The 20,495-nt window shown below is 48.7% G+C and overlaps 6 protein-coding genes across 6 annotated transcripts; all 6 read left to right on the forward strand.

The window, feature by feature from the left end:
- Window positions 1-416: 416 nt before the first annotated feature.
- N7489_006589 (aldehyde dehydrogenase family protein) lies at window positions 417-2,129 on the forward strand (the record flags this gene model as incomplete). Its single annotated transcript, XM_056712339.1, has 3 exons — window positions 417-640; window positions 690-889; window positions 949-2,129. The coding sequence occupies 3 exons, from the start codon at window positions 417-419 to the stop codon at window positions 2,127-2,129; spliced, it is 1,605 nt and encodes a 534-aa protein (XP_056566054.1).
- A 1,142-nt stretch (window positions 2,130-3,271) lies between these two features.
- Window positions 3,272-3,532, forward strand: N7489_006590 (uncharacterized protein; the record flags this gene model as incomplete). The annotated part of the gene is made up of 1 exon (XM_056712340.1): window positions 3,272-3,532. One exon carries the CDS (start codon window positions 3,272-3,274, stop codon window positions 3,530-3,532), a length of 261 nt encoding a protein of 86 aa, XP_056566055.1.
- Window positions 3,533-6,157: 2,625 nt separating this feature from the next.
- N7489_006591 (SMP-30/gluconolactonase/LRE family protein) lies at window positions 6,158-7,432 on the forward strand (the record flags this gene model as incomplete). The annotated part of the gene is made up of 4 exons (XM_056712341.1): window positions 6,158-6,190; window positions 6,385-6,545; window positions 6,616-6,762; window positions 6,844-7,432. 4 exons carry the CDS (start codon window positions 6,158-6,160, stop codon window positions 7,430-7,432), a joined length of 930 nt encoding a protein of 309 aa, XP_056566056.1.
- Window positions 7,433-11,177: 3,745 nt separating this feature from the next.
- On the forward strand, window positions 11,178-12,644 carry N7489_006592 (uncharacterized protein; the record flags this gene model as incomplete). The annotated part of the gene is made up of 1 exon (XM_056712342.1): window positions 11,178-12,644. The coding sequence occupies one exon, from the start codon at window positions 11,178-11,180 to the stop codon at window positions 12,642-12,644; it is 1,467 nt and encodes a 488-aa protein (XP_056566057.1).
- A 1,017-nt stretch (window positions 12,645-13,661) lies between these two features.
- Window positions 13,662-14,120, forward strand: N7489_006593 (uncharacterized protein; the record flags this gene model as incomplete). Its single annotated transcript, XM_056712343.1, has 1 exon — window positions 13,662-14,120. The coding sequence occupies one exon, from the start codon at window positions 13,662-13,664 to the stop codon at window positions 14,118-14,120; it is 459 nt and encodes a 152-aa protein (XP_056566058.1).
- Window positions 14,121-14,210: 90 nt separating this feature from the next.
- On the forward strand, window positions 14,211-19,426 carry N7489_006594 (fungal specific transcription factor domain-containing protein; the record flags this gene model as incomplete). Its single annotated transcript, XM_056712344.1, has 7 exons — window positions 14,211-14,270; window positions 15,056-15,176; window positions 15,240-15,751; window positions 15,815-16,318; window positions 16,367-16,746; window positions 17,357-19,305; window positions 19,362-19,426. The coding sequence occupies 7 exons, from the start codon at window positions 14,211-14,213 to the stop codon at window positions 19,424-19,426; spliced, it is 3,591 nt and encodes a 1,196-aa protein (XP_056566059.1).
- Between the last annotated feature and the right edge of the window lie 1,069 nt (window positions 19,427-20,495).

Raw genomic sequence — 20,495 nt, forward strand, 5'->3', positions numbered from 1 at the left:
TTTGGAAGATCCGTCGGACCCTGCGGGATTGATGCATGTGGTATGCAAGGAGTCACGGAAACACGGCTTAGGCATCCGGAAGCTAGCGGCAACGAAGTATTTGATGTGTTTGACGCTATGTACGTGCCTGCAGCCCTGGAGTACTTTAGTCATTCAAGACGGGAGAAAGTAAATTGGACCTCGGACTGGCTTCAAGAAGGAGGGGAAGATGTCTCCAACGCCGACCAACCAAACAAGAAGTAGAATGCAAATGAAACAAACAAGCAGAGAAGACAAGGAGCCTAACTCGAAAGAGTAAGTCTATCCGGAAAGTGGAGCATCTTTATCGGCTTATCAGGCGGGGAGCTCCCGAGGTCAGTGGACTTGCAACTTTCCAGTCCACACGGGTGGTTTCCCTATATTACTCCTTTTCCCCCATGTTCCGTATTCGCCTGAACTGCTTGTACAAAGCTCCATCAACTCTTGGCCGATTCATTGCCCCGCGTCGCCCATTCCACAGTTCCCCCTTCATCATGTCTGACATCTCAGTGCAATTAACTGCTCCGAATGGACGCAGCTACACCCAGCCCATCGGTCTCTTTATCAACAATGAGTTCGTGGCCGCCAAGTCTGGCGAGAAGTTCGCCACTGTGAACCCTTCGTATGTACCTCTGAATCGGATTGGGACTCGGAGCTGACTGGATCTTCAGCGACGAAACTGAGATTACGTCAGTATATGCTGCCGGTGAGGAGGATATCGATATCGCTGTTAAGGCCGCTCGCAAGGCTCTCAAGGATCCCTCCTGGAAGCTACTGCCAGCCACTGACCGTGGTGTTTTGATGCTCAAGTTGGCCGACCTGATTGAGCAGCACAAAGAGACCCTGGCCAGCATCGAGACTTGGGATAATGGTGAGTAAGCTGGGAGATAGTTATCTATCAACGAAGTTAGGGACTGACATGTCTCTTAGGCAAGCCATACCAGGTCTCTTTGAATGACGATCTCGGCGAGGTCACCAACACTCTCCGCTACTATGCCGGCTGGGCCGACAAGGTGTATGGTCAGACCATTGGCACCACCCCGGCCAAATTTGCCTACACCCTCCGCCAGCCCATTGGTGTTGTTGGTCAGATTATTCCTTGGAACTTCCCTCTAGCGATGGCGGCTTGGAAGTTGGGCCCTGCCCTTGCGTGCGGTAACACTATCGTGCTTAAGCCCGCCGAGCAGACCCCACTTAGCATTTTGTACTTGGCTGGTCTTATTAAGGAGGCCGGTTTCCCTCCGGGTGTTATTAACATTGTAAACGGCCATGGCCGTGTTGCTGGTGGTGCATTGGTCAACCACCCCGGCGTTGACAAGGTCGCCTTTACTGGTTCCACTCTCACCGGCCGTGAGATCATGAAGATGGCCGCAGGCACTCTGAAGAACGTCACCCTCGAGACTGGCGGCAAGTCGCCGCTGGTTGTCTTCGAGGATGCGGACCTTGAGCAGGCTGCCAAGTGGGCACACATTGGTATCATGTACAACCAGGGCCAGGTCTGCACTGCGACATCGCGGATCCTTGTGCACGACTCTGTATATGATAAGTTCGTTGAGCTCTTTAAGGAGGTCGTCCGCACCACCAGTAAGGTCGGTGACCCCTTCTCCGATGACACCTTCCAGGGCCCTCAGGTCACCAAGGCCCAGTACGAGCGCGTGCTTTCATATATCGAGGCTGGCAAGTCCGAGGGCGCGACGCTCGCTTCCGGCGGTGTGCCGCACAAGAACGTCGGTGACGGCCGTGGCTTCTTTATTGAGCCCACCATCTTCACGAACGTCAAGGACTCGATGCGCATCTACCGCGAGGAGGTGTTCGGCCCCTTCGTTGCCATCGCCAGCTTCACTACCGAGGACGAGGCCGTCACCCGTGCTAACGACACCACATACGGCCTCGGCGCCGCAGTCTTCACTCGGGACATTGAGCGCGCTCACCGTGTTGCCTCCGATATTGAAGCCGGCATGGTCTGGATTAATAGCAGCAACGACAGTGACTTCCGCGTGCCGTTCGGTGGTGTCAAGCAGAGCGGTATCGGTCGTGAGCTCGGTGAAGCTGGCTTGGACGCGTACTCGCAGGTCAAGGCTGTCCATGTCAACATGGGGACCAAGTTGTAAGTTTGTCTATTCATAGACAAAGGGTGATCTCTTGGGACAATCTATGTTGGCCTGTTATGTATAATAACGGAACCTTTCTTATTCATATCATCTCTACAAATACCAAAAAACTGTATATGCACGTATTTGCTCTTCTAAAACACAACCGTCAAGGGAAGGGAACGAGCAAATTCCCATGAATATAACAACAACAACAACTTTATTAGAGTCGGTGTCCCGTCCTGTACTAATGGAGAAAACATTGCGTGGCTTGACTGTCTCGCGCGAGGAGAGGAGGAAGAGAAGGAAAGGAAAGAGAGCTATCATACATGGAGGTTCTATCACATTGTGGTGCCTCGGGCATCCAACAAGTACTATTTAATCCTTAGCTCCTCAGTCTCTTCTCTCTTCTTTCTTTTCTTCCCAAAGTCGCTCAGTCCATACTACGAATACATTCGCATTCGCACTATCTGACCTGCGAGCATCACATTTTTTGACGATATAACATACAGAGAGTTTTCCCTGATTCGTGGATTTCTGCATCGGCCCGCTCCGCAATACACCATCGCAACCACCTGTCCAATCAACGTCGTCACAGTGATTGATCTTTTACACTTGCACTAACCACATTACATCATTTTGGGTCACTCGACTCATTTCGCGATGTCGCCCGTTATTGCAGACCCATTTAGGAAGGTGCAGACACGTGCAGACACGTGCAATGCTACCCCTGCACTTTCCACATGTGGTAACCTCAGACACTACAACCCATTGGGAGAACAACTACATCCATCAAAAACAATCCAGCTCAGCAACAAGCCAATCCTATCAGCTCAGCGAATGACGACGTTTCCTAAAGCTTATACGATTCCACGGCGACATTTGGTTCCAAGAGTAAAATGCTCTTTTGCTGCCTTGTCTTGTCTTATCACGCAACAACCTTGGTCCAGCACTCATATCGGCAATCTAGAAGTCTGACCGAAAGACAGTTCGGGACTGTTTGGCCAGAATTTACCTAGCCACCTGTATGCACCTTTTATCAGTGGTGTGCCTTCACCTAGGTATTCCCATATACGAATCTACTGATTCGTCCAGATCTGTGATATCTCGTCGCTTGAACCAAATTTCTCGGGACGTAATGTCAGATCAGCCCCCCCACACTCATGACTGATCTGCCGCGAGACTACGTGACTTCGTTTTCACTAGGGTCACTGCGCCACGAGGCACGCCGGATCATAGAATGGTTTATAGGCCATACCAACGGCAACCAGTGGATTGTGTTTATTGGCCTGTCACCAGCAATAATTGAAACTCTTGCGGACGAGTGCAACGCGCTCAACGGTGTCCCGTATCGCTTCCAATGGGAGGGCACAACTGGCCTCATCAAGGTTGTCCCCAGAGGAGAACATGGGATCGCTACCTAATATCACAGTTCGCTATGGTAATCCACGATCGAGAATTGACAGTTATGTCCCGGTTGGTGAAGCTATAAGGAATGCGGAAAATATCCTGAAGCCATCTCTCCACGCACTCCTCGAGTGGCTCCCACCAGGGGGCCGTGATCACCACGCAAGGATTATTCTCAATGCACGTTCTGATAAGGATCTTTGGGAGCATTTCTGGAATGTATGCTGCTATCTGGCAGCACCGAGTAAGTCTACTATGACGCCCTTTAAGGAACCGGCATACTAATCAATCCCTCCGGGTAGTGAAAACAAGTACATGATACAGTTCTACGGTTGACTCCGCAGAGACAAAACCAGCGCATCATAGTGCAGTGGCGAGTACCCTAACTGAACCCCAAGGACGTTTGAAAGAATTTTCCCAACCCCTTTTGAGGCGCGACAATCATTGCTGTGTCGTCTCCTGTTTGCTAACTATATTAGCTAACTACCTAGGTACCTACCTAGGTAGTTAGCCTCAACCAGTCAGAGAATCAATCTCTGTTCCTTCTCTCCCCCCCTCTTCTGGCCTCTGCCAGATCAGTTGATCCCACATCTGACGCCCCTTTACGAGATATGACTATGCTCCCTCTTCTTTTCAGAGCACTCTTCAATGTTACCTCCCCCATTGATCTACGTGGGCGTTATTGAGACCATTCTTTGTTTCATTGTTCCTCCGTTTTTAGCCTTTTAGCAAAAGGTCCTATCAATACCTTATTCTTTTCTTTTTCTTTTCTTTTTATGGGGGGAATAACTTCAAGTTAGATACTGGTAAGTATCCAGCGTCCGATGGCCCCTTCCCTCACTTCAATAAAGATATACATATATATCCTACCTAGCCTTCTTCCTCCATTTCCTCCTCTTGAGGCTATATGCTACCAGGGGGTGGAGGAGAAAGAAACTCTTGGTATTCAAACTAGGAAAGCAAAGCCCTTCTATAGAGGCCTGAATTGGCAAACAAGAACTCAGTCTGTAACCATAACAAGCCATCCATGTAGGATGGGATGAGATCATGCCCTCCTTATTAATCTGTCATATGGTTACGACCAGATGAAAAACATCTCTAACCTTTCTTCATTGTGTCAGCATACGAGTGTTTCAAGAACCGTATCACGTCATGCTTAGGGGTTTTGGGCTCTGTGAAGGGTCTGTGTCTGGAGCTAGCCTATGGTCTCCCTAAGAAAACGCTGACACACCGACTCATAAAAGCTACAGAGGGTGCACGGGATGAGCATGTTTCTCTAATATAAAAGAAACTTAGACGAAGTCAAGATATACCTCAAGGCGCGTTTCCAAAATTATTATGTCGTGAATAGAAGATGAGGTACGTCGATGCCACCGCATCACTGCCCAATGCAAACCAGAGTGCACCGATGAGCTTGAAAAATTATTATTTCGAGCCTTAAAACACTAATCCAATTTCAAGATGTACGATGTAAGAATTGAATGGGTAACTAGTCAAGCCGAAACCGCCCGGGGTTTTGCCTGAACCTTTGCAAGATTATATTGCAACGTTAGGCTTATGGTTTCAAGCCTTAACCTGGCTAATATTCCTACTACATATACTGTACGGAGTACTCCGTACTATACCTGTCATGCTCGAGATGAGTATCAATTTCATATTAAAAAGATGGATCCAGCACAATGCAATTTCCACATCTCCATCTATCCATTTGCAGGATCCATCACGTCCTTAATCAAGGTGATACAAATAGGATGCAGGCACATTCTCGCAGACATGCATGTCTTCCTTTTCGTACTCAGTATTGGGGCCCAAAGCTCAAGTCAGGCAGAAAAGTCGGATTGCCCTTCGAACTCCGGGATTGGTAGTCAAGAGTAAGTCTAGGTTCTAGGTTCTGTGTTAGCGCCCACCAGCACACACACGCAGGAATCTCTTGCATCTGCATGCACAGTCGGTCATGTGAAAAGCCACCTGGCCCTGGTCTGGAAGGTGATCTGACAGTACTTTGTGACATTCCTTTGTTATAATTATTGAGTACCTAATGTTCGAGGCCCGAACTCTACGTATAGTTTGGCCGCTAGCTGCACGAATTGATGCAGAATAGAAAGTTTACGCATACGGAGGGCTCCATGGTTCATGGGTCTGAGCTGGTTGTGTGATGATTCACATTGCAGAGACGGGATTCCTGCAGGGGATTCAATAGCGTGGGATTGGAGAGTATTTTCATAATTCGATTGCCGAATGGACCTGGGATCCCTGCAGTGCTCGCCCTACGAGTTCGCGAAATAAGAAAAAGAAAACAAGGATATCTTCAAGATCACATACTCCATGCATACGGAGTGGACGGGGTAGTAATTACTACCTTAGTAAAAGTACCCCAGTCAAAGTGGAATAGTAAGCCCTCGTGGGGGTGGCTTGGCATATCCCACTTGTCATCTTTCGTCTCCTTTCCCTCTTCAATATATAACCGTGGACAGTGTACGGATTGACGGAAGACCAGCGACTCCGACGATTTACCTTGACTAGTTCTGCAATCGACTTGAATTGGACGTGAACACGAGTGAACCGTTGTATGCGAGCCTAACATCTCTCACCCCCCTCTCCTCAATTCCCAAATAGCGGTGTCCACTCTGTCACCGATCGGCATGTCTGAAATTCAGAGGTGGACGGTCAATGAGGTCGGTATTCCATGCTATTCGCCATTGCCTGATACGCTTGGTCTTTTTGTTTTTTTGTTTTTTCCTTTTTTTTCTCCTCCCCTGTTCTCGTGTCGGTCAGACGTGACGATTATTCTCCCCAGCCTGTCACAGAACAGGAAAAAAGGAAAAAGAAAAAGAAATATACACCAATCACAGACAGCTAACTTAATTAGCCTTACCTTGACATCCCAGGAACACTGCTCGAAGGCCCCTTTTACGATGTGGCCAAAAATGAGTTCCGTTTCGTGGATATCTGGGATCACAAGCTCTATCGACTGGACTTGGCAAAGGGTCCTGAGTCCTTGAAGGTCATTGATACCGAGGTCTCTCTTGGGTGGGTTCCCAACCGTTCGCATGGGAAAGGGAAATTCTTGCTGACGGGGAAAAACCACGTGGACTTTTAGCGTGACCGCTAATATTGCCAAAACGTCCAATCAGCTGATTGTTGCGGCCAAATATGGATTCGCCCGGCTGGACCAGACTACCGGGAACCTCTCCTATATCCATGGTGTCCGTGAGCTTTGGGGGGAAGATGAGGGGAAAGCAGAGAGGTAAGCATAGTGAAAAGGGATTTTAAGGGAAAAAAAAGCATCCAAAGCCAGCTAACATAGACCATTTGATACAAAATGTAGAATGCGTTTCAATGATGGCGCAATTGACAGCCAAGGCCGATTTTGGGCCGGAGCGATGAACGACCCGAAGATCAAGAAGCCAGAAGCAGAAGGAGTTCTATTCAGACTAGACCCAGATCAGACTGTGCACCACATGCTAGCACCGGTGACGATCCCCAACGGGATCGGATGGAACCTGACCGACGACGTGATGTACCTGACGGATTCGCCCACAGGCAAGATCTTTGCCTTTGACTTCGATGCGAACACCGGCGCGATCAGCAACCGTCGAGTGCACTTCGATATTGGCAATGCACTAGAGCCCGATGGCTTTGCTATTGATGTCGAGGGCTGCATCTGGAGCGCTATCTACGGCGGCGGAAAGGTACTGCGCATTTCCCCGGCCGGAAAGGTTATCGGTCAGATCGATCTCCCGACGCGAAACGTGACCTGTCCAGTCTTTGTTGGTACCGAGTTGTTTATTACTACTGCCAAGGATGACCGTGACGATGACCACCTGCCGCAGTCGGTTAGGTACGGCGGCCGGGTTTTCAGGATTGATGTTGGGATCCGTGGCGTGCCTAAGAATGAGTTTCAGTTTCAGGACTAGGGTATGATGGATTTGTGTTTCGTGTGCATCAGACATCCTGGTATACATACTACATGGTACATGGTACGGAGTGCTCCGTACATACATAGCACATACATACTGCCGTACATGCTTAGTTTGATTCTTGGTCTATTCTTATTCTACTGCGTACTTCGGCCGCATCCTGCAACGTGCATGTGCATAGAGCAGCAGGATCAATGGTGCATCACTAGTACTTCGGACTTCCCGCGCCGAAAATTCAGCCCAAAAGGCGGTACGAAGTAGTGGTCATCGTATTCATAGGAAGAGAAAAAAAAAAGTACCTAAAGACGCACTCGACAAATCCGGATATGCACTGTGAAGCTGACTGTGGATCGATGATCAGCAAACGGGCGAGCACGCCGGTCCGCGCTGTCATTGTCCGGAAACCTGGGTTAGGGTACGGAGTAGGCTTCCACTGCAGCCCACGCAAGGGACAAAAACCCAGGTTTATAGATCGAATCAGCTTCCGCATTTCGATCTCACATCATGTCGACCATATACTCCATACATGCTATTATGCTATTGTTGTAGAACCTTCTCCTGATTTCCGTCCGATTTCAAACCCGGCTGGGTTTCGGTCAAGGCTAACGCGTGGGCACCAGCACTGCCTCTTTGTTTTGGGGGGATCCGCCCTGCAGGGCACAGGCACAGAGTGATGTATTTCAATGTGCTGTTTTTGTGCTTTTCCGAGGAGTATTCGTGTGGTTTTGATTCAAAGGGGGAAGATCTACCGAATCTTCCAACGGGAGATATCCTCGGAATCTAGGTTAGACAAAGCTATTCTTTTGTGTTTGTTATTTTTTCATGGGAAATGCGGTTGCAGCGGACCAAAGCGGTTGCAGCGGACACGAGATAATCGGTGATCCATGCGGTGAAGAGACAGCAGATCATGAAAAGGGGGTATCCACTTCAAAGGAAGTGAAGTCGAGTGAAAATTGAAAATTGGAAATTGAAAAAGAAAAAAAGGATCCAGTTATCGATGAATCCATTCTCCCGGATCTCTTTTAACTTCTCCGTTTCTGCATAATTCAAATAGTTCGATGACACGCATCCGACCCAGGCCTCGGGAGGGACCTCGGGGTCTCGGTGGAAGACTCAAAACAATATAGCCTAGGAACGGTGGTTTGAGATTGCAAGCCACAAGTTGACAGAGCAAAAGCCCTACTCCATATAGAATACTCCGTAAGGAGTGGGAAGAAGAGAGAAACATGGAATGTGCTTCCAAATCCTCCAGTATTTTTTAGCCCCATGTTCGATTCAACCAGTCAAAACCACTGGATGTATCAGACCGCAATTGTCTTTCAGCTATGGACGATGATTCGCTCAAAAAAAAAAGAAAAGGAAAAAGAAAAGAAAACACACAATAGCGGGTACTCTGCTGCAACAAAAGACTGACAGCTCCCCCTTCAAACTCTGTCGGAAGCGACGTCGCATCTTGTGCATGACAACACATCCAAAGAAGATCTATCGTAAATATTTTGTAAGCGCCTACTTACCCACTTCTGGAGTACGGAGTACGGAGTATGGAGTAGGGAACACCCAGATCAGAATCCGCGGAGATCACGGAACGATTCCGACAACGCCTTCTCATGGTCGGAGGATCAGCAACAGATGCGAGTGCCAAGAAGAGGCGCTTCAGCTGCGCCAGCAGGGTCGCCTATCTTATGGGCCTGTCTATGGAGTCAAATTATTTTCCATTTCAAGAACCCACTTTAGTACGGTGTCTTTCGACTGGACACTAAAGCGATCTCCGCTGCTTATTTGAGGATTGCCACGCGGAGTCTTTATCCCGTGACTTACCAGCTTGAAAGCCCTCTAGGAATAGAGCTATCCACATGGGTTTCTTATGCAGCTCACATCGTGAGACTAGGGGAATCCCGGATCCCTTTCCGCCTGGTCCGATCGTGGAGCATAGCATCAAATCCGAGATGATAGAGAACGAGTGTTGTCACCGGTAACCAGTAACCAGGTGACTGTTTACTTTTTTTTTCACTGTTTCGAATGACATCATTTTCAGCGCCATTGACTATCATCGTCACACCCAAGGGTGAAACGAAGTGATTGTGATATTTTTTAAGTTGATGTTGGGTTCTCCAACGTCGGGTTCTCTGCGTTACCCTGTTTAATGACGTCAAAGTAAATGATAAATGTGAAGTTATAGATTGTACTGGGTACTCCGTACGGAGTAGTGAAGTAAAAGTTCTGAAGATCGTTTACTAGAACGCGCGGAAGTGTTTCCAGTTACCCCTAACGGTCAACGGCCCCTTTTGCCGGGACACGGGGAAGATTTGGTGATGCACAACATACTACATTTCCCAAACTTTGACCGAATTTCCTTATTTCCTTATTTCCTTTCTTCCTTTCTACCTTTTTATTATTAATTTATATCCCCCTTTTCCAGATTATTACGGAGTATAGTCTCTAGTTTCCCCAAGCACCAAACTCTCGGAAATTGACAGGACCAGGCTACCAGGCTTACCAGGCAACTATTGGGGATTGCCTGATTAACTATACCGGAGTCGGTATAGATCGGGGGATGGATAGTTCGTTCTCATTTCATTTCAGATTGTGCGTCATCTTAAGAGAGAGAAAGGAACTTTCTGGGTTCTCTTGTACTATCCATCTTTGACAAAGTCCTAAATCATGACTCTTTACTCCGGACGGGAAGAAATAGATACAATATCGTTGGATAATACAAACGGTAAAAAAGGCAAAAAGGGAAAAATGAAAAGATACAAAAAGAAAAGAAAAAAAGAAGAAAAATAAAAAGAAAAAGCCAGTCTCCACTTGTCCCTGTCCATGTCCATGGTGACGGCGCACACTTGCAGCTCCCGATGATTCGTGCTGTGCATGACGATCGCTTTCCCCGGGTACTTAGGTCGAGATATTAAAGGACATGGCTGGATTGGGTAATTGCCGATAATAGGGGGTATCAGTCTATTAGACATATGTTGTATTGGACATATTGACCATATTAGACATATTAGACACATGGGACATATTCTATATCGATTCTATGTCTACTCCGTATTTCTATTTCTATTTCTGTTTTCGTTTCTTTTTTCTCTATTTCAACCTAAACTATCTAAATAAAAATCACTAAAAAGTAAAATAAACCCAAATGTTAAATAAAATAAAATAAAATAAAAAATAAATAAAAATAAAAATAAAAAAAGAAGCCCAATACTCCGGGGGTTAGACTTGGACTAGGAGATGCCCAACTATCCCAACTGGGTCGGACAGAGAGACAACTAAGTTGTCTTGGAGCCATCCAGACCAGGTGATGGATCATTCTCTCACCGCTGCTAATCTTCCCAACGGCTCTTACTCTTAAGCTTGTCTTTTCCTTCGCTTTCTGACTTGGTCACTTTTTTTATCCTAGCTTTTATTCAAAGGGCCTCGGATCTTTTCCGCCCCATCTTCCTAGCTTTTCTAGCTTTTCTAGCTTCCTTAGCTTCCTTATATTATCTTCGATTCTCCAACTGAGAGAATCGAGTCTCTTGTTCTATATATTCCTATTATCTTATTCACCGTGGCTGCCCTAGGAATCAGTGTGTTGAACGCACCATATTCGGGCTCCCATTCACCCAACCTGTCACTTTATTCTGATCGGTATCCTTCACCTTCACCCTCCCTCTCTCACACTTCGCGAGAGCCCGACGAGGAGAGAGGGGGGTTTCGGTCATGCCCTAACTCCCGCCCCGTCGTGGGAGATTCGGTTTCTATGTCGCAGGATTCTCGACGTGCAGGTTCATTGTCCAGAGATGTGGCTCAAACAGATGACCGTGCGAGTGACAATGACCGTGCATTTACAACCCGAAATCCTGCCCGCCGGCCGCCTAATCGACCTCGACCCCAGTCATGGCATCCATATGGACCCGTGGAACCACCGCTGGAATCTATCTCATCGCGACCCATTGGTGTCCATGCCATCTTGAATCATCCACAAGCAACGACTGATCTAAGCGCACTTGCCCGTGAGCCAGTGAGCCTACCGGGTCCATCTTCCTCACCTCGTCCGCAGGGAACTCCGCCCATCCGCTCAGGATATGCGATGGCATCGCAGCCGTTATCCCCCAAGTCCCATCCACGGCCTTTGATGAATCCAGCATCGCCTTCGGCGCGGTTTGTTGGGAGCGGCAGGGCTTCTGGTCAGTCAAGTGTTGCACAGTCACCACTGGTTCCTCATGAACCGTTGATGGGCCCACGCGTGCCTGTCACTAGTTCGCCTCTGCCCCTAGAGACGGGTCTACGCCCAATAGAACCTCTCACTGGCACCCAGCCTCCGCTGACCTCGCTGCATTCTACAACCAGTCTGCATTCCAGGCAAACCAGTGCCGGCCGGGGGCCTCTCACCAACCCAAATTCCCAAGAAACGAGTCCGAGCACGCCTCATTCGACTTTCAGCCCCTATGGCCGTGCATCCCCTGCAGTGGCCAGTATCTCCCTCGCACAAAGCGCCGCATCATATGTCACTGCGCCTTCATATATGACGGTGGACCCTCTAGCCCGACCCATCCCCGCAACTAAAGGCCCAAGACGCCAACCCGAACCAGCCCCCACACGAGCCGGAACACCACAGGGCAGCCCGCTCCCGCTAGGAATGATACCATGCCTACTAGACATGCGATCCGGCTCCTCCAGCCAAGCCGAAAAGCGCAAAGCGAACAGCGACGCCTCACGACGGTTCCGCAATCGCAAGCGCAACGAAATGCAACTCGAGCAGCGGCTCAACGCACTGCAAGAGGAGATCCAGCGCAACGTAGAAACAGTCCGTCGGCAGAGCGAGGAGCTCCGCTCCCTCGTCCAGCAACGAGACCACTATCGCTCCGAGCGAGACTTCTACCGCGACCACCTAGGCCGCACAATGTCCCTAAGCGCCTTACCGCCAAGACCGTCTTCGCCTCGCTCCGCCCAACCAACCCTCCTCCCCGCATCCGAACCGGGCACCACGTCTTGGTCGGGCGCCGATGCTGCCCGATCCGCTTCAGGCACACAGCCCACTTCGGCCGCTCCACAGGGAAGAATGCTCGACTCGGCTCAGTCCCAACCTGCTTGGCCTGCAAGTCCTCCGTATTCTTCAACCCCTGTTGCACCCGCCGGACGGGCGGTTGCTGGTCCGCCTTCGGGGTCGCCGTCGGTTACTGGGGGGACGCTGCCTCCACTGCAAGGATCGTGGCCACGTCCTTGATATGAGTTTGTCGGCTGTCGAATCGAAGAAAATTATCATTTCGTTCTCTCTTGTCTTTTTTCTCCTTTCCCTTACACTTAATCCCCCTCTCCTGTGTGCTACTGCCACCAGGAGAGAAAAACAAGCGGTCACTGGCATGGCCGCTCGACGGTGGTCTATACTCCTTTAGTGATGTGGTCTACTCCAAAAGTGTCTCTTCCTTTAGGCTGGGTGTGTATAACTATCTGCATTTCTTCCTTTCGAAAGACTTCCCGCAAAAGTAAACTCTATACCTTTCTGTCGTTCATTACATTACCCTGTCTTCGTCACATACTGTCTGCCTGATTTTTCTCGCTATTTTTGTGTATGGATATGGATTGCACAGCGGTGATACCTCCATTGGCGATGTATTGAATCATTTTAGTTTGAATTGGAAGATATATCTTGAAATCAGGAAATTCAAAGCCCAACATGAATATTCTCCACTATCTTACGGTTCAATCGCCGAACCTGTCTAGCCGTAACTACATATGTACATACACAAGGTACGTATGTACATTCAAGACAGCACTCGGACCGAAGTCTCGAAAAGCTTAGCCTGCAATGTTACTCCGAGACATATCTTGGTCCAATACTCGGAAGTGATTGGTTGATCTGCGAGAGCCCAAGACCGGCGAACCTTGAAGGTCGACAGGTGGTACGCGGTGATTCATATGACATCATAAGCATATATAGTTTCTGCGTTCTAATTCCTCAATTCACATGTTTACTTTGAGAACTCGGGCGTCCGAACCACTATCGAGATGGGTAGGACATACAAATAATATGTCCACATGCTACGCTAGTTCAACTCAACCCCCTTCACATTTTGGTCATGAACCGTCGGACTAACAATCCTCGGTCTCCGGCTTAACACCGGTATTCCACCGTGACGGTGATCGAGGGCTTATATTCGACTTGCAGTATCAGATAATCATTGTGTGGATATAGTACATGAAGTCCATGACACCCATAGTAAAGTAGTCAATTCCTGTCTCTATGACTCGACTCGATCCCATCTCATTGCCAGCTCTTTCCCAACAGACTAACCGAGCAACTACAACAGCATGTCTCAACGAACCATCATCCTCATCACAGGGAGACCACAAACTAAAAAGCCAAACCTTACTCCGGGAACCTAACTCTATCCAGGCGAATTCAGGCGTCGGCTACGCAACCGCCCAGATCCTAGCCGATCACCCAGACCACCATGTAATCCTCGCCTGCCGAGACCTCCAAAAAGACCAACGAGCCCTCTTCGGACTCCAAAGCAAAAGTCTCAGGGGAACTCTATCCCTACTACAGCTCGGCGTGGAAGACGACATCTCCATAACCCAAGCGGTGCACACCGTAGACGAACAATACAATCCACTCGAAGTCCTAATCGGCAACGCCCGGCTCCGTGCACCAAACAGCACCGGCCGCACCAGATTGAACAGATATTCTCGACGAATGTGATTGGCGCAACACTGGTCTCAGGGGCTTTCATCCGGATCCTCCTCAAATCAGAAAAACCCTATCTGGTCCAAGTTTCCAGTGCTCTGGTCAATGAAACTGGCGACCGATCCCAGCAGTGGTGTTTATGCTACGGCTTTGGATGAGTGCCGCGTAAGCAAGGCGGCGTTGAATATGTTTATTGTTCAGATACACAAGCGGCCCCATAGTTGTGGTCTGCGGGTTTTCGCGTTCTGGCCGGGTTTTGCGAGGTCGAATTTGATGGGTGAGGATGAGCACCTGGGAATCCGTTGGAGTCTGGTAGAGGGGTTTTGCGGATTGTGCTTGGGGAGAGGGGTAGATGGTGGTTAGGACGAAGGACGAAGGATTGTCTTCAAGTGACTCCTGAATATTCTGTAGTTTCGGTACTATTCATGGTTAATGAATGAAGTCGTTGTACGGAGTAGTAACTATATGGAGCAGATGAAGATTAAATTTCTCGGGCAATGTGATTGGCTCCTGAAGTTCCGGTGGAAGTTCCCCCTTCTCCGGTGGAAGATGAGCGTCCACTCACCGCAATTTTCCAGCAGCTTAAGAGTCTAGATTTGAAAGGTCGAAATCAGGAACAGCCAATTATCACCATGAAAACCCATCGGATCCTCGAAAATGCGGGGCCCCGACTTTCCCCACGGATGACGCGGATGATTCTCGTATCCCCTTCATATTAAGGGCAATCCTACAACACAGTGTTGTACAACATACAACATAAGTCTGGCTAAGAATACAGGAGCCACGACCACCGCTGGGGTGTATCGAGTGCCGACAGTTAAAGGCCCGGTGTGAAACCGACCTCGGTTCACGTGCTTATCGCAATCAATCGAGTTCTTCCCACTGTGTCCCCAAGAATCAAGGTAAATATTCCCTACCTATAGAGGTTACCCTAGCGCTAATCCATTTAGCAGCAAAGGAAGAAGCAACCGGAGTCGGTGCCGATGGATCTCCCATCTTCTCTTAGTCTACTGGAGGCGTTCTCCAATGCCGAGGATGTAGATCGGTTGGACAGGGGCGGGGATGATCCAGGTAGGACACATGTGCCAAGCATATACTCCTGATCTCCGCATAACTAGTCGCTGACATTGCTAGATCTCTTTGGGCAGTTCATCGCATCGGGGATCAAGCCGATATCTGGTCAACCACACATGACCTTGACGCACAATGTGCCCCAGACATATCCCTTAGACAGTTATCTTACGACGATAAACGAGCTGCTCTCTCCGCGGACCCCGGATCTTATTCTAGGGGAGCACAACCCACCATTCGAACTACAGCGAACTTTCGAAGCGCGGCTGCCGAATCTCTCCGAAGAAAGTAAAGGATATTTACAGTTGAAAGGGGCTCTCAGAATAGTTTCGATCGACCTTCGGAATGAGTTGCTCGCGGCTTATATCAAATATGTTCATCCTCTCCTACCTGTCATTGATTTGCAATGGTTTTTATTAAATGTCATGGTCGAGGATGAATCCCGGTTCCCGAGCCCGCTTCTTCATCAAGCTGTCATGTTGGCCGGCAGTGCATTTATTGAGCAGGAAACTGCCGTCAAAGCCGGGTTCTCATCACGGAAAGCATTGCGAAGGACATTATTTGGGCGAGCCAAGGTAAGATATCTGGAGAAGACAAAAGCCACGGCAAGTGGAGACTAATTCCGGTTCTATCGTCAGCTTCTTTATGAATTCGAGACCGAACCAAACGCATATACCCAGATCCAAGCATTGCTGTTCATGATGCAGTGGCATGGAAGTGGCAGTGGCCACAAAGACCCGACATACTGGTTTGATCTCGCATACTCCACAGCACAGCGCGTTGATCTTCTTGGGAGTTTAGAAACAGGTAGCTTTTCCCACAAGCACAGGATGTGGTGGTGTCTCTATGTGCGCGACCGCATTCTCTCTCTCGGTTTCCGTCGACCGCTACGAATCCCAAACAGCGATGTCACAATGTCGTTACTGGACTCTACGAGATACTATTCCTCCGAACTATACCATGAACTCGTGTTGGTTATGTTGGGAGAAGCATCCGCCATGCTCAGCTGGGAAAACCAAGAGCGAATGATGCTTCTATTCATTCAGGAGATTAAGCTCGCCCATTGCGTGGGCGTCATCATCAATCTTCTTTATCAAGATGCTTGGTCGCCGTCGCCGTCGGGGGAATGTGAATACTCCATGGTACCAAGGTCCAATGTATCTCAGGCTGCCATAACTGGATGCGAACAGCTCCTGAAGGCCTGGATTCAGGACCTTCCTGCCCCGGCACATTATTTCCCGCCATCACTCTTGCGCGATTGTCATGCAGAGTCGCCGGAGATTGTCCTCCTCGTCCACCAGGCTTTCCTTTATCTCCTCCATCTCACTGCGATGTCCATACTCTATCAGGCTGCGTCGAGAAAAGGAGATGGTATCCAGACCACCCTTATCTCGGAAATGAGAGGCTTGACGTTGCAAGTGAATGAGATTCTCAATGAACTGCATGACTGCAGGATGCTTCATTTTCTCCCCGGAAGCACTATTACTATACTTATTATTATTCTGGAGGCAAGCCTTCCCGACCTGAAAGTTCCGGATAGTATTGTGAGGATGCAGGCCATGTCGAACTTGTATGCTTGCGAGGAAGCAGCTGGGCATTTACTACAAACATATCCTGCGGCTGAGATTGTTCTTTCACAGGCGCAGAATGCTCGAGGACACCTCTTGGGTCTGGCCGTAACTTGATAGATTAAAAGCATTTAGTCATTTTAGCGTACAAAGAATGAAAGGAAATCAATATTATGCTTTGCCGGCGAAGACTAAATTCGGTTTCCCGCGGTTATTCGGCCATCACCGAAGTTGCGGGGACCCCAGTTCTACCCCAGCTCTAACCCCAGTGACACATGTGGATAGATACAGGCCTGGAGATTTCGACTCTTGCACGGAATTGGCCAGACCCTATCTTGGTATATTTATGGAGCAAGAGACCTGTCTGTTGCAAAAGCCACTCCGCACACCGCGAGCATGTGACAGATGTCGCCGCCAGAAACTCAAGGTAGATCCCTCCACGCCGCCCCCTTAATTTGAATCTATGGTTCTGACAGCGTTTGTATAGTGCGAAAGCTCACGTCCCTGTGTGCTCTGTACTCGCGCTGGACATAAATGCGAGACATCCCAGCGCACAGGGAGACGGAGTCGCAGACAAAACCCAAGGGGCAGAGATTTGCATGTGAATTCCAGAATACACAAAGCAATCGCACCGGCGACACACAAAAATTCAAATCTTACACATGACACTGAAGGATCCGAGATATCCTATGCCCCAGAGACCTCAACCTCCTATCCGGAGCGCTCTCCGAAAGAGCCGCAGTCCGGTGCTAATGCTTCTGCTATTGACTTCGCCAGACGGGTCTTCAACGAGGAAGAAGCAGGCCGGACCCTAACCGGTGCATCGATCCCTGGTGATACGGGGGATCCTACATTGGACAACTCATTATGGCATTTGACAGAGGTAGAGCTTCCTCCAGAGGCTGTGATGTTAGCCTTGATCGACGTCTATTTCGACCGAATGCAATGGTTTATCTTGCTGTTCCATGAACCCTCATTCCGCCAGACCGCACGCAGGATAATCTCTCAGACTTCGTGGAGACGCCAAGATCTCAGTCCTACCATGGCTGTCCTGGCAGTGGCTATGATCGGGCTGAATTCTGCGCTGCCAGATCAGAGATGGCCTGGACACGAATTGTTGCGCGAACATTCCGTTGACGGGAAGAAGTTGATCCATGGCATGATAAATGAGATACGACGGAATCTACTCGATATCTCAATTGACTGCCGGATTGAAGCTGTCCAAGTTTGCTTCTTGGTGGCATCTTATTATGTTTATCATAGTTCGCCGAGTATTGCTTGGACTGTTTCTGGTATGGCTGTGAGGTCCGCCTATGCCCTCCGTCTTTATACAAAATCAGCACGATGTGAAAGTCCTGTTGTGGATGAGATCCGCTCTCGCTGTTGGAACCATGCTATTGTCGGTGACACGTTTGCGTCTATTATCTATGGGCGACCTTCCTCTATTGATACTGGACTCGTCGCTTTGCATTCACTCAGAGACATGGATGACCTAGCCATTGATCCACTTCTTCTGAAAAATGAGTGGATATCTGGCGATGGAATGCCAACAACGACAGCTGAGTTTTTCGCGATGAAATATGAGATCTACAACATCATTCGACACATTCTTTCGCGGTTCCGGCGTCTCCAATTAAGAAAAGAGACAATAGAAGAAGACATTCTGGCAATTGCAGAAGCCGCACAAGACTCAGAGGAACAATTAGTCTCCTGGCGAAAAAGGGTTCCTCGATTGTTCGATTTCGAGTTTTGGAGCCGCGACAATCGCCTAGAGCAGTTCCAACAGCAAATCGAAGGGTTACCGCAACGCACTAAATATCAAGCAGAAACAATCATTTTACAGGCTGCAACTCTCCAATTGACATACGATGGAGCTCTGATACAAGCCCATCGGCCTTTACTCGAGCAGAAAATCACTGGTTCTTGCTCACCCTTGGTGGTGGATGCAATCCACGAGTCATTGAGAGTGGCCACAACCGCTGCACTACGGATATCTCGCATTCCAGTCCTCCGGTTCAAGCATCATTTCGCCGAATCCTTCGCTTCTCTACAACAATTTACTGCAGGAGTTATCCTTTGCATCCTGCCAACTAGTCAACCTTTTACTACAGCTGCGCACGAGGCTAAGGCCGGGATCATGCGAATCATCCATGCTAGCACAGCTTTGGGGCCCCACAATCGTATTGCCAAGCAGACTGCACAGCTTCTAACAGAATTACTGAGAGTAACCATCGAGCGAGAGATGTCCAGTGCCTTGAGAGGGGGACTGGAGACGAATCTTCCCAAGGACATAGAAAGGGGTGCCATTTCGAGTGTACAAGCGGCCCGTATAGACCATACTGGGCGCTATTCCCCATCCTCTCAAGATGTCCGCGATCATCCTCCAATGTCAACAATTCACGCACCGTCCCGTTTGAGAGAGCCGTCACACATACCCCAAGCAACACACGACCATGGTAGAACAAACGACCGACCAGACCAAGCACCCGTCGAATCATCCGAATACCCGTCTGCGAATATCTTCGAACAACTTGATGATACATTCGGTGCCTTTGGTGAGCGTGAGTGAAGCCGAAGTTCGATTAATAATCAGAGAGCCTAACTAACCTGTTGATAGTCATGTTCAATCTGATACCTGATGACCAAAGTAGTGCGTGGAACTGGGGACGTACGGTCCCGTAGCGGACGATCAGTACATACTATATGAACAGGCGGAGTCGATTTAGTAGCTGGTCTACAGAATTGATGGCTGTGAGCGCTAGGAGGGCTAGTATAGGCGTGAGGAAATGGTTCAAAAAGGCCATTACTAGAAGGAGAAGGGTGGCGAAAACAAGCCAGGAGAAAAGGCGTCCGTGGCCCATTGTTGTGGCTTTGGAGACTGGACTTTTACGAGCGCGGAGGAAGTACGGTCCCTGGTCCCTGGGATTCAAAGCGAAGAGAGAATAACAGGCTAGTTGCTATGGGGGGGAAATACAAATACTAAATACATCTCTAGGATGTGATATTTCACTGAATCAAAGAAAGCTACACTATATCTGCACGATAGCAGCTTTAACCATCTCTTTGGTACCTCAAACTATGTATCCATCTCTTGGTAATTGTTGAAGAAGATGTTATGGTTTTTCCCCAACTTCCGTTGATAAAGTGACAAAGGTCGGGCTTACCATAGACAGCCCAAAATAGCGTCTATTAACTATTATGCAGTGTAACTAAATTTATATTGTGTTTACCTTCTATATATTATTTAACTTGTGTGTATATACGTATGTAGATTGGAGCAGGGTCTGTTTTTTTAGTTTGCGTTATGCACAAACAGACTTCTAAGGTTGGACCGCATTGGATCTGCAAGTGCAATCAGTTTGCTGCATTGAGCTGTTTGCTACCTGTTTGGTGCTGCACTAAAATGCAAGCGTTTCCTCAGGCACTATTTGCCAGCCTTTGCTTTGCCTCTATTTTGCCTGATTCCGTGTCACTTGGTTCCGTGGCGCCAGGAAGCGACCTAGATGAAGTCATGGCAACGAAGGGCTTAGACCTCTACCAAGTCTATCGAGATATCAACTGCACTACCTCGTTTTCACGCCTAGATTATGGTAGATACCTACAAGTCTATACGGGATGAAAACACGACCCATGCCCCAGTATCTACCTGAGCACAAGTAGACTACAACGAAGAAGCATAAGGACATGAACTTCACATTACGCAACCATAGCTGAGAAAGATGCGAGAAAATAGAACACAAGAAGAGAAACG

This window comes from Penicillium chrysogenum (genome assembly GCF_028827035.1).
Source record: "Penicillium chrysogenum strain IBT 35668 chromosome Unknown utg000004l_segment0_segment0, whole genome shotgun sequence".
NCBI classification, from domain to species: domain Eukaryota; kingdom Fungi; phylum Ascomycota; class Eurotiomycetes; order Eurotiales; family Aspergillaceae; genus Penicillium; species Penicillium chrysogenum.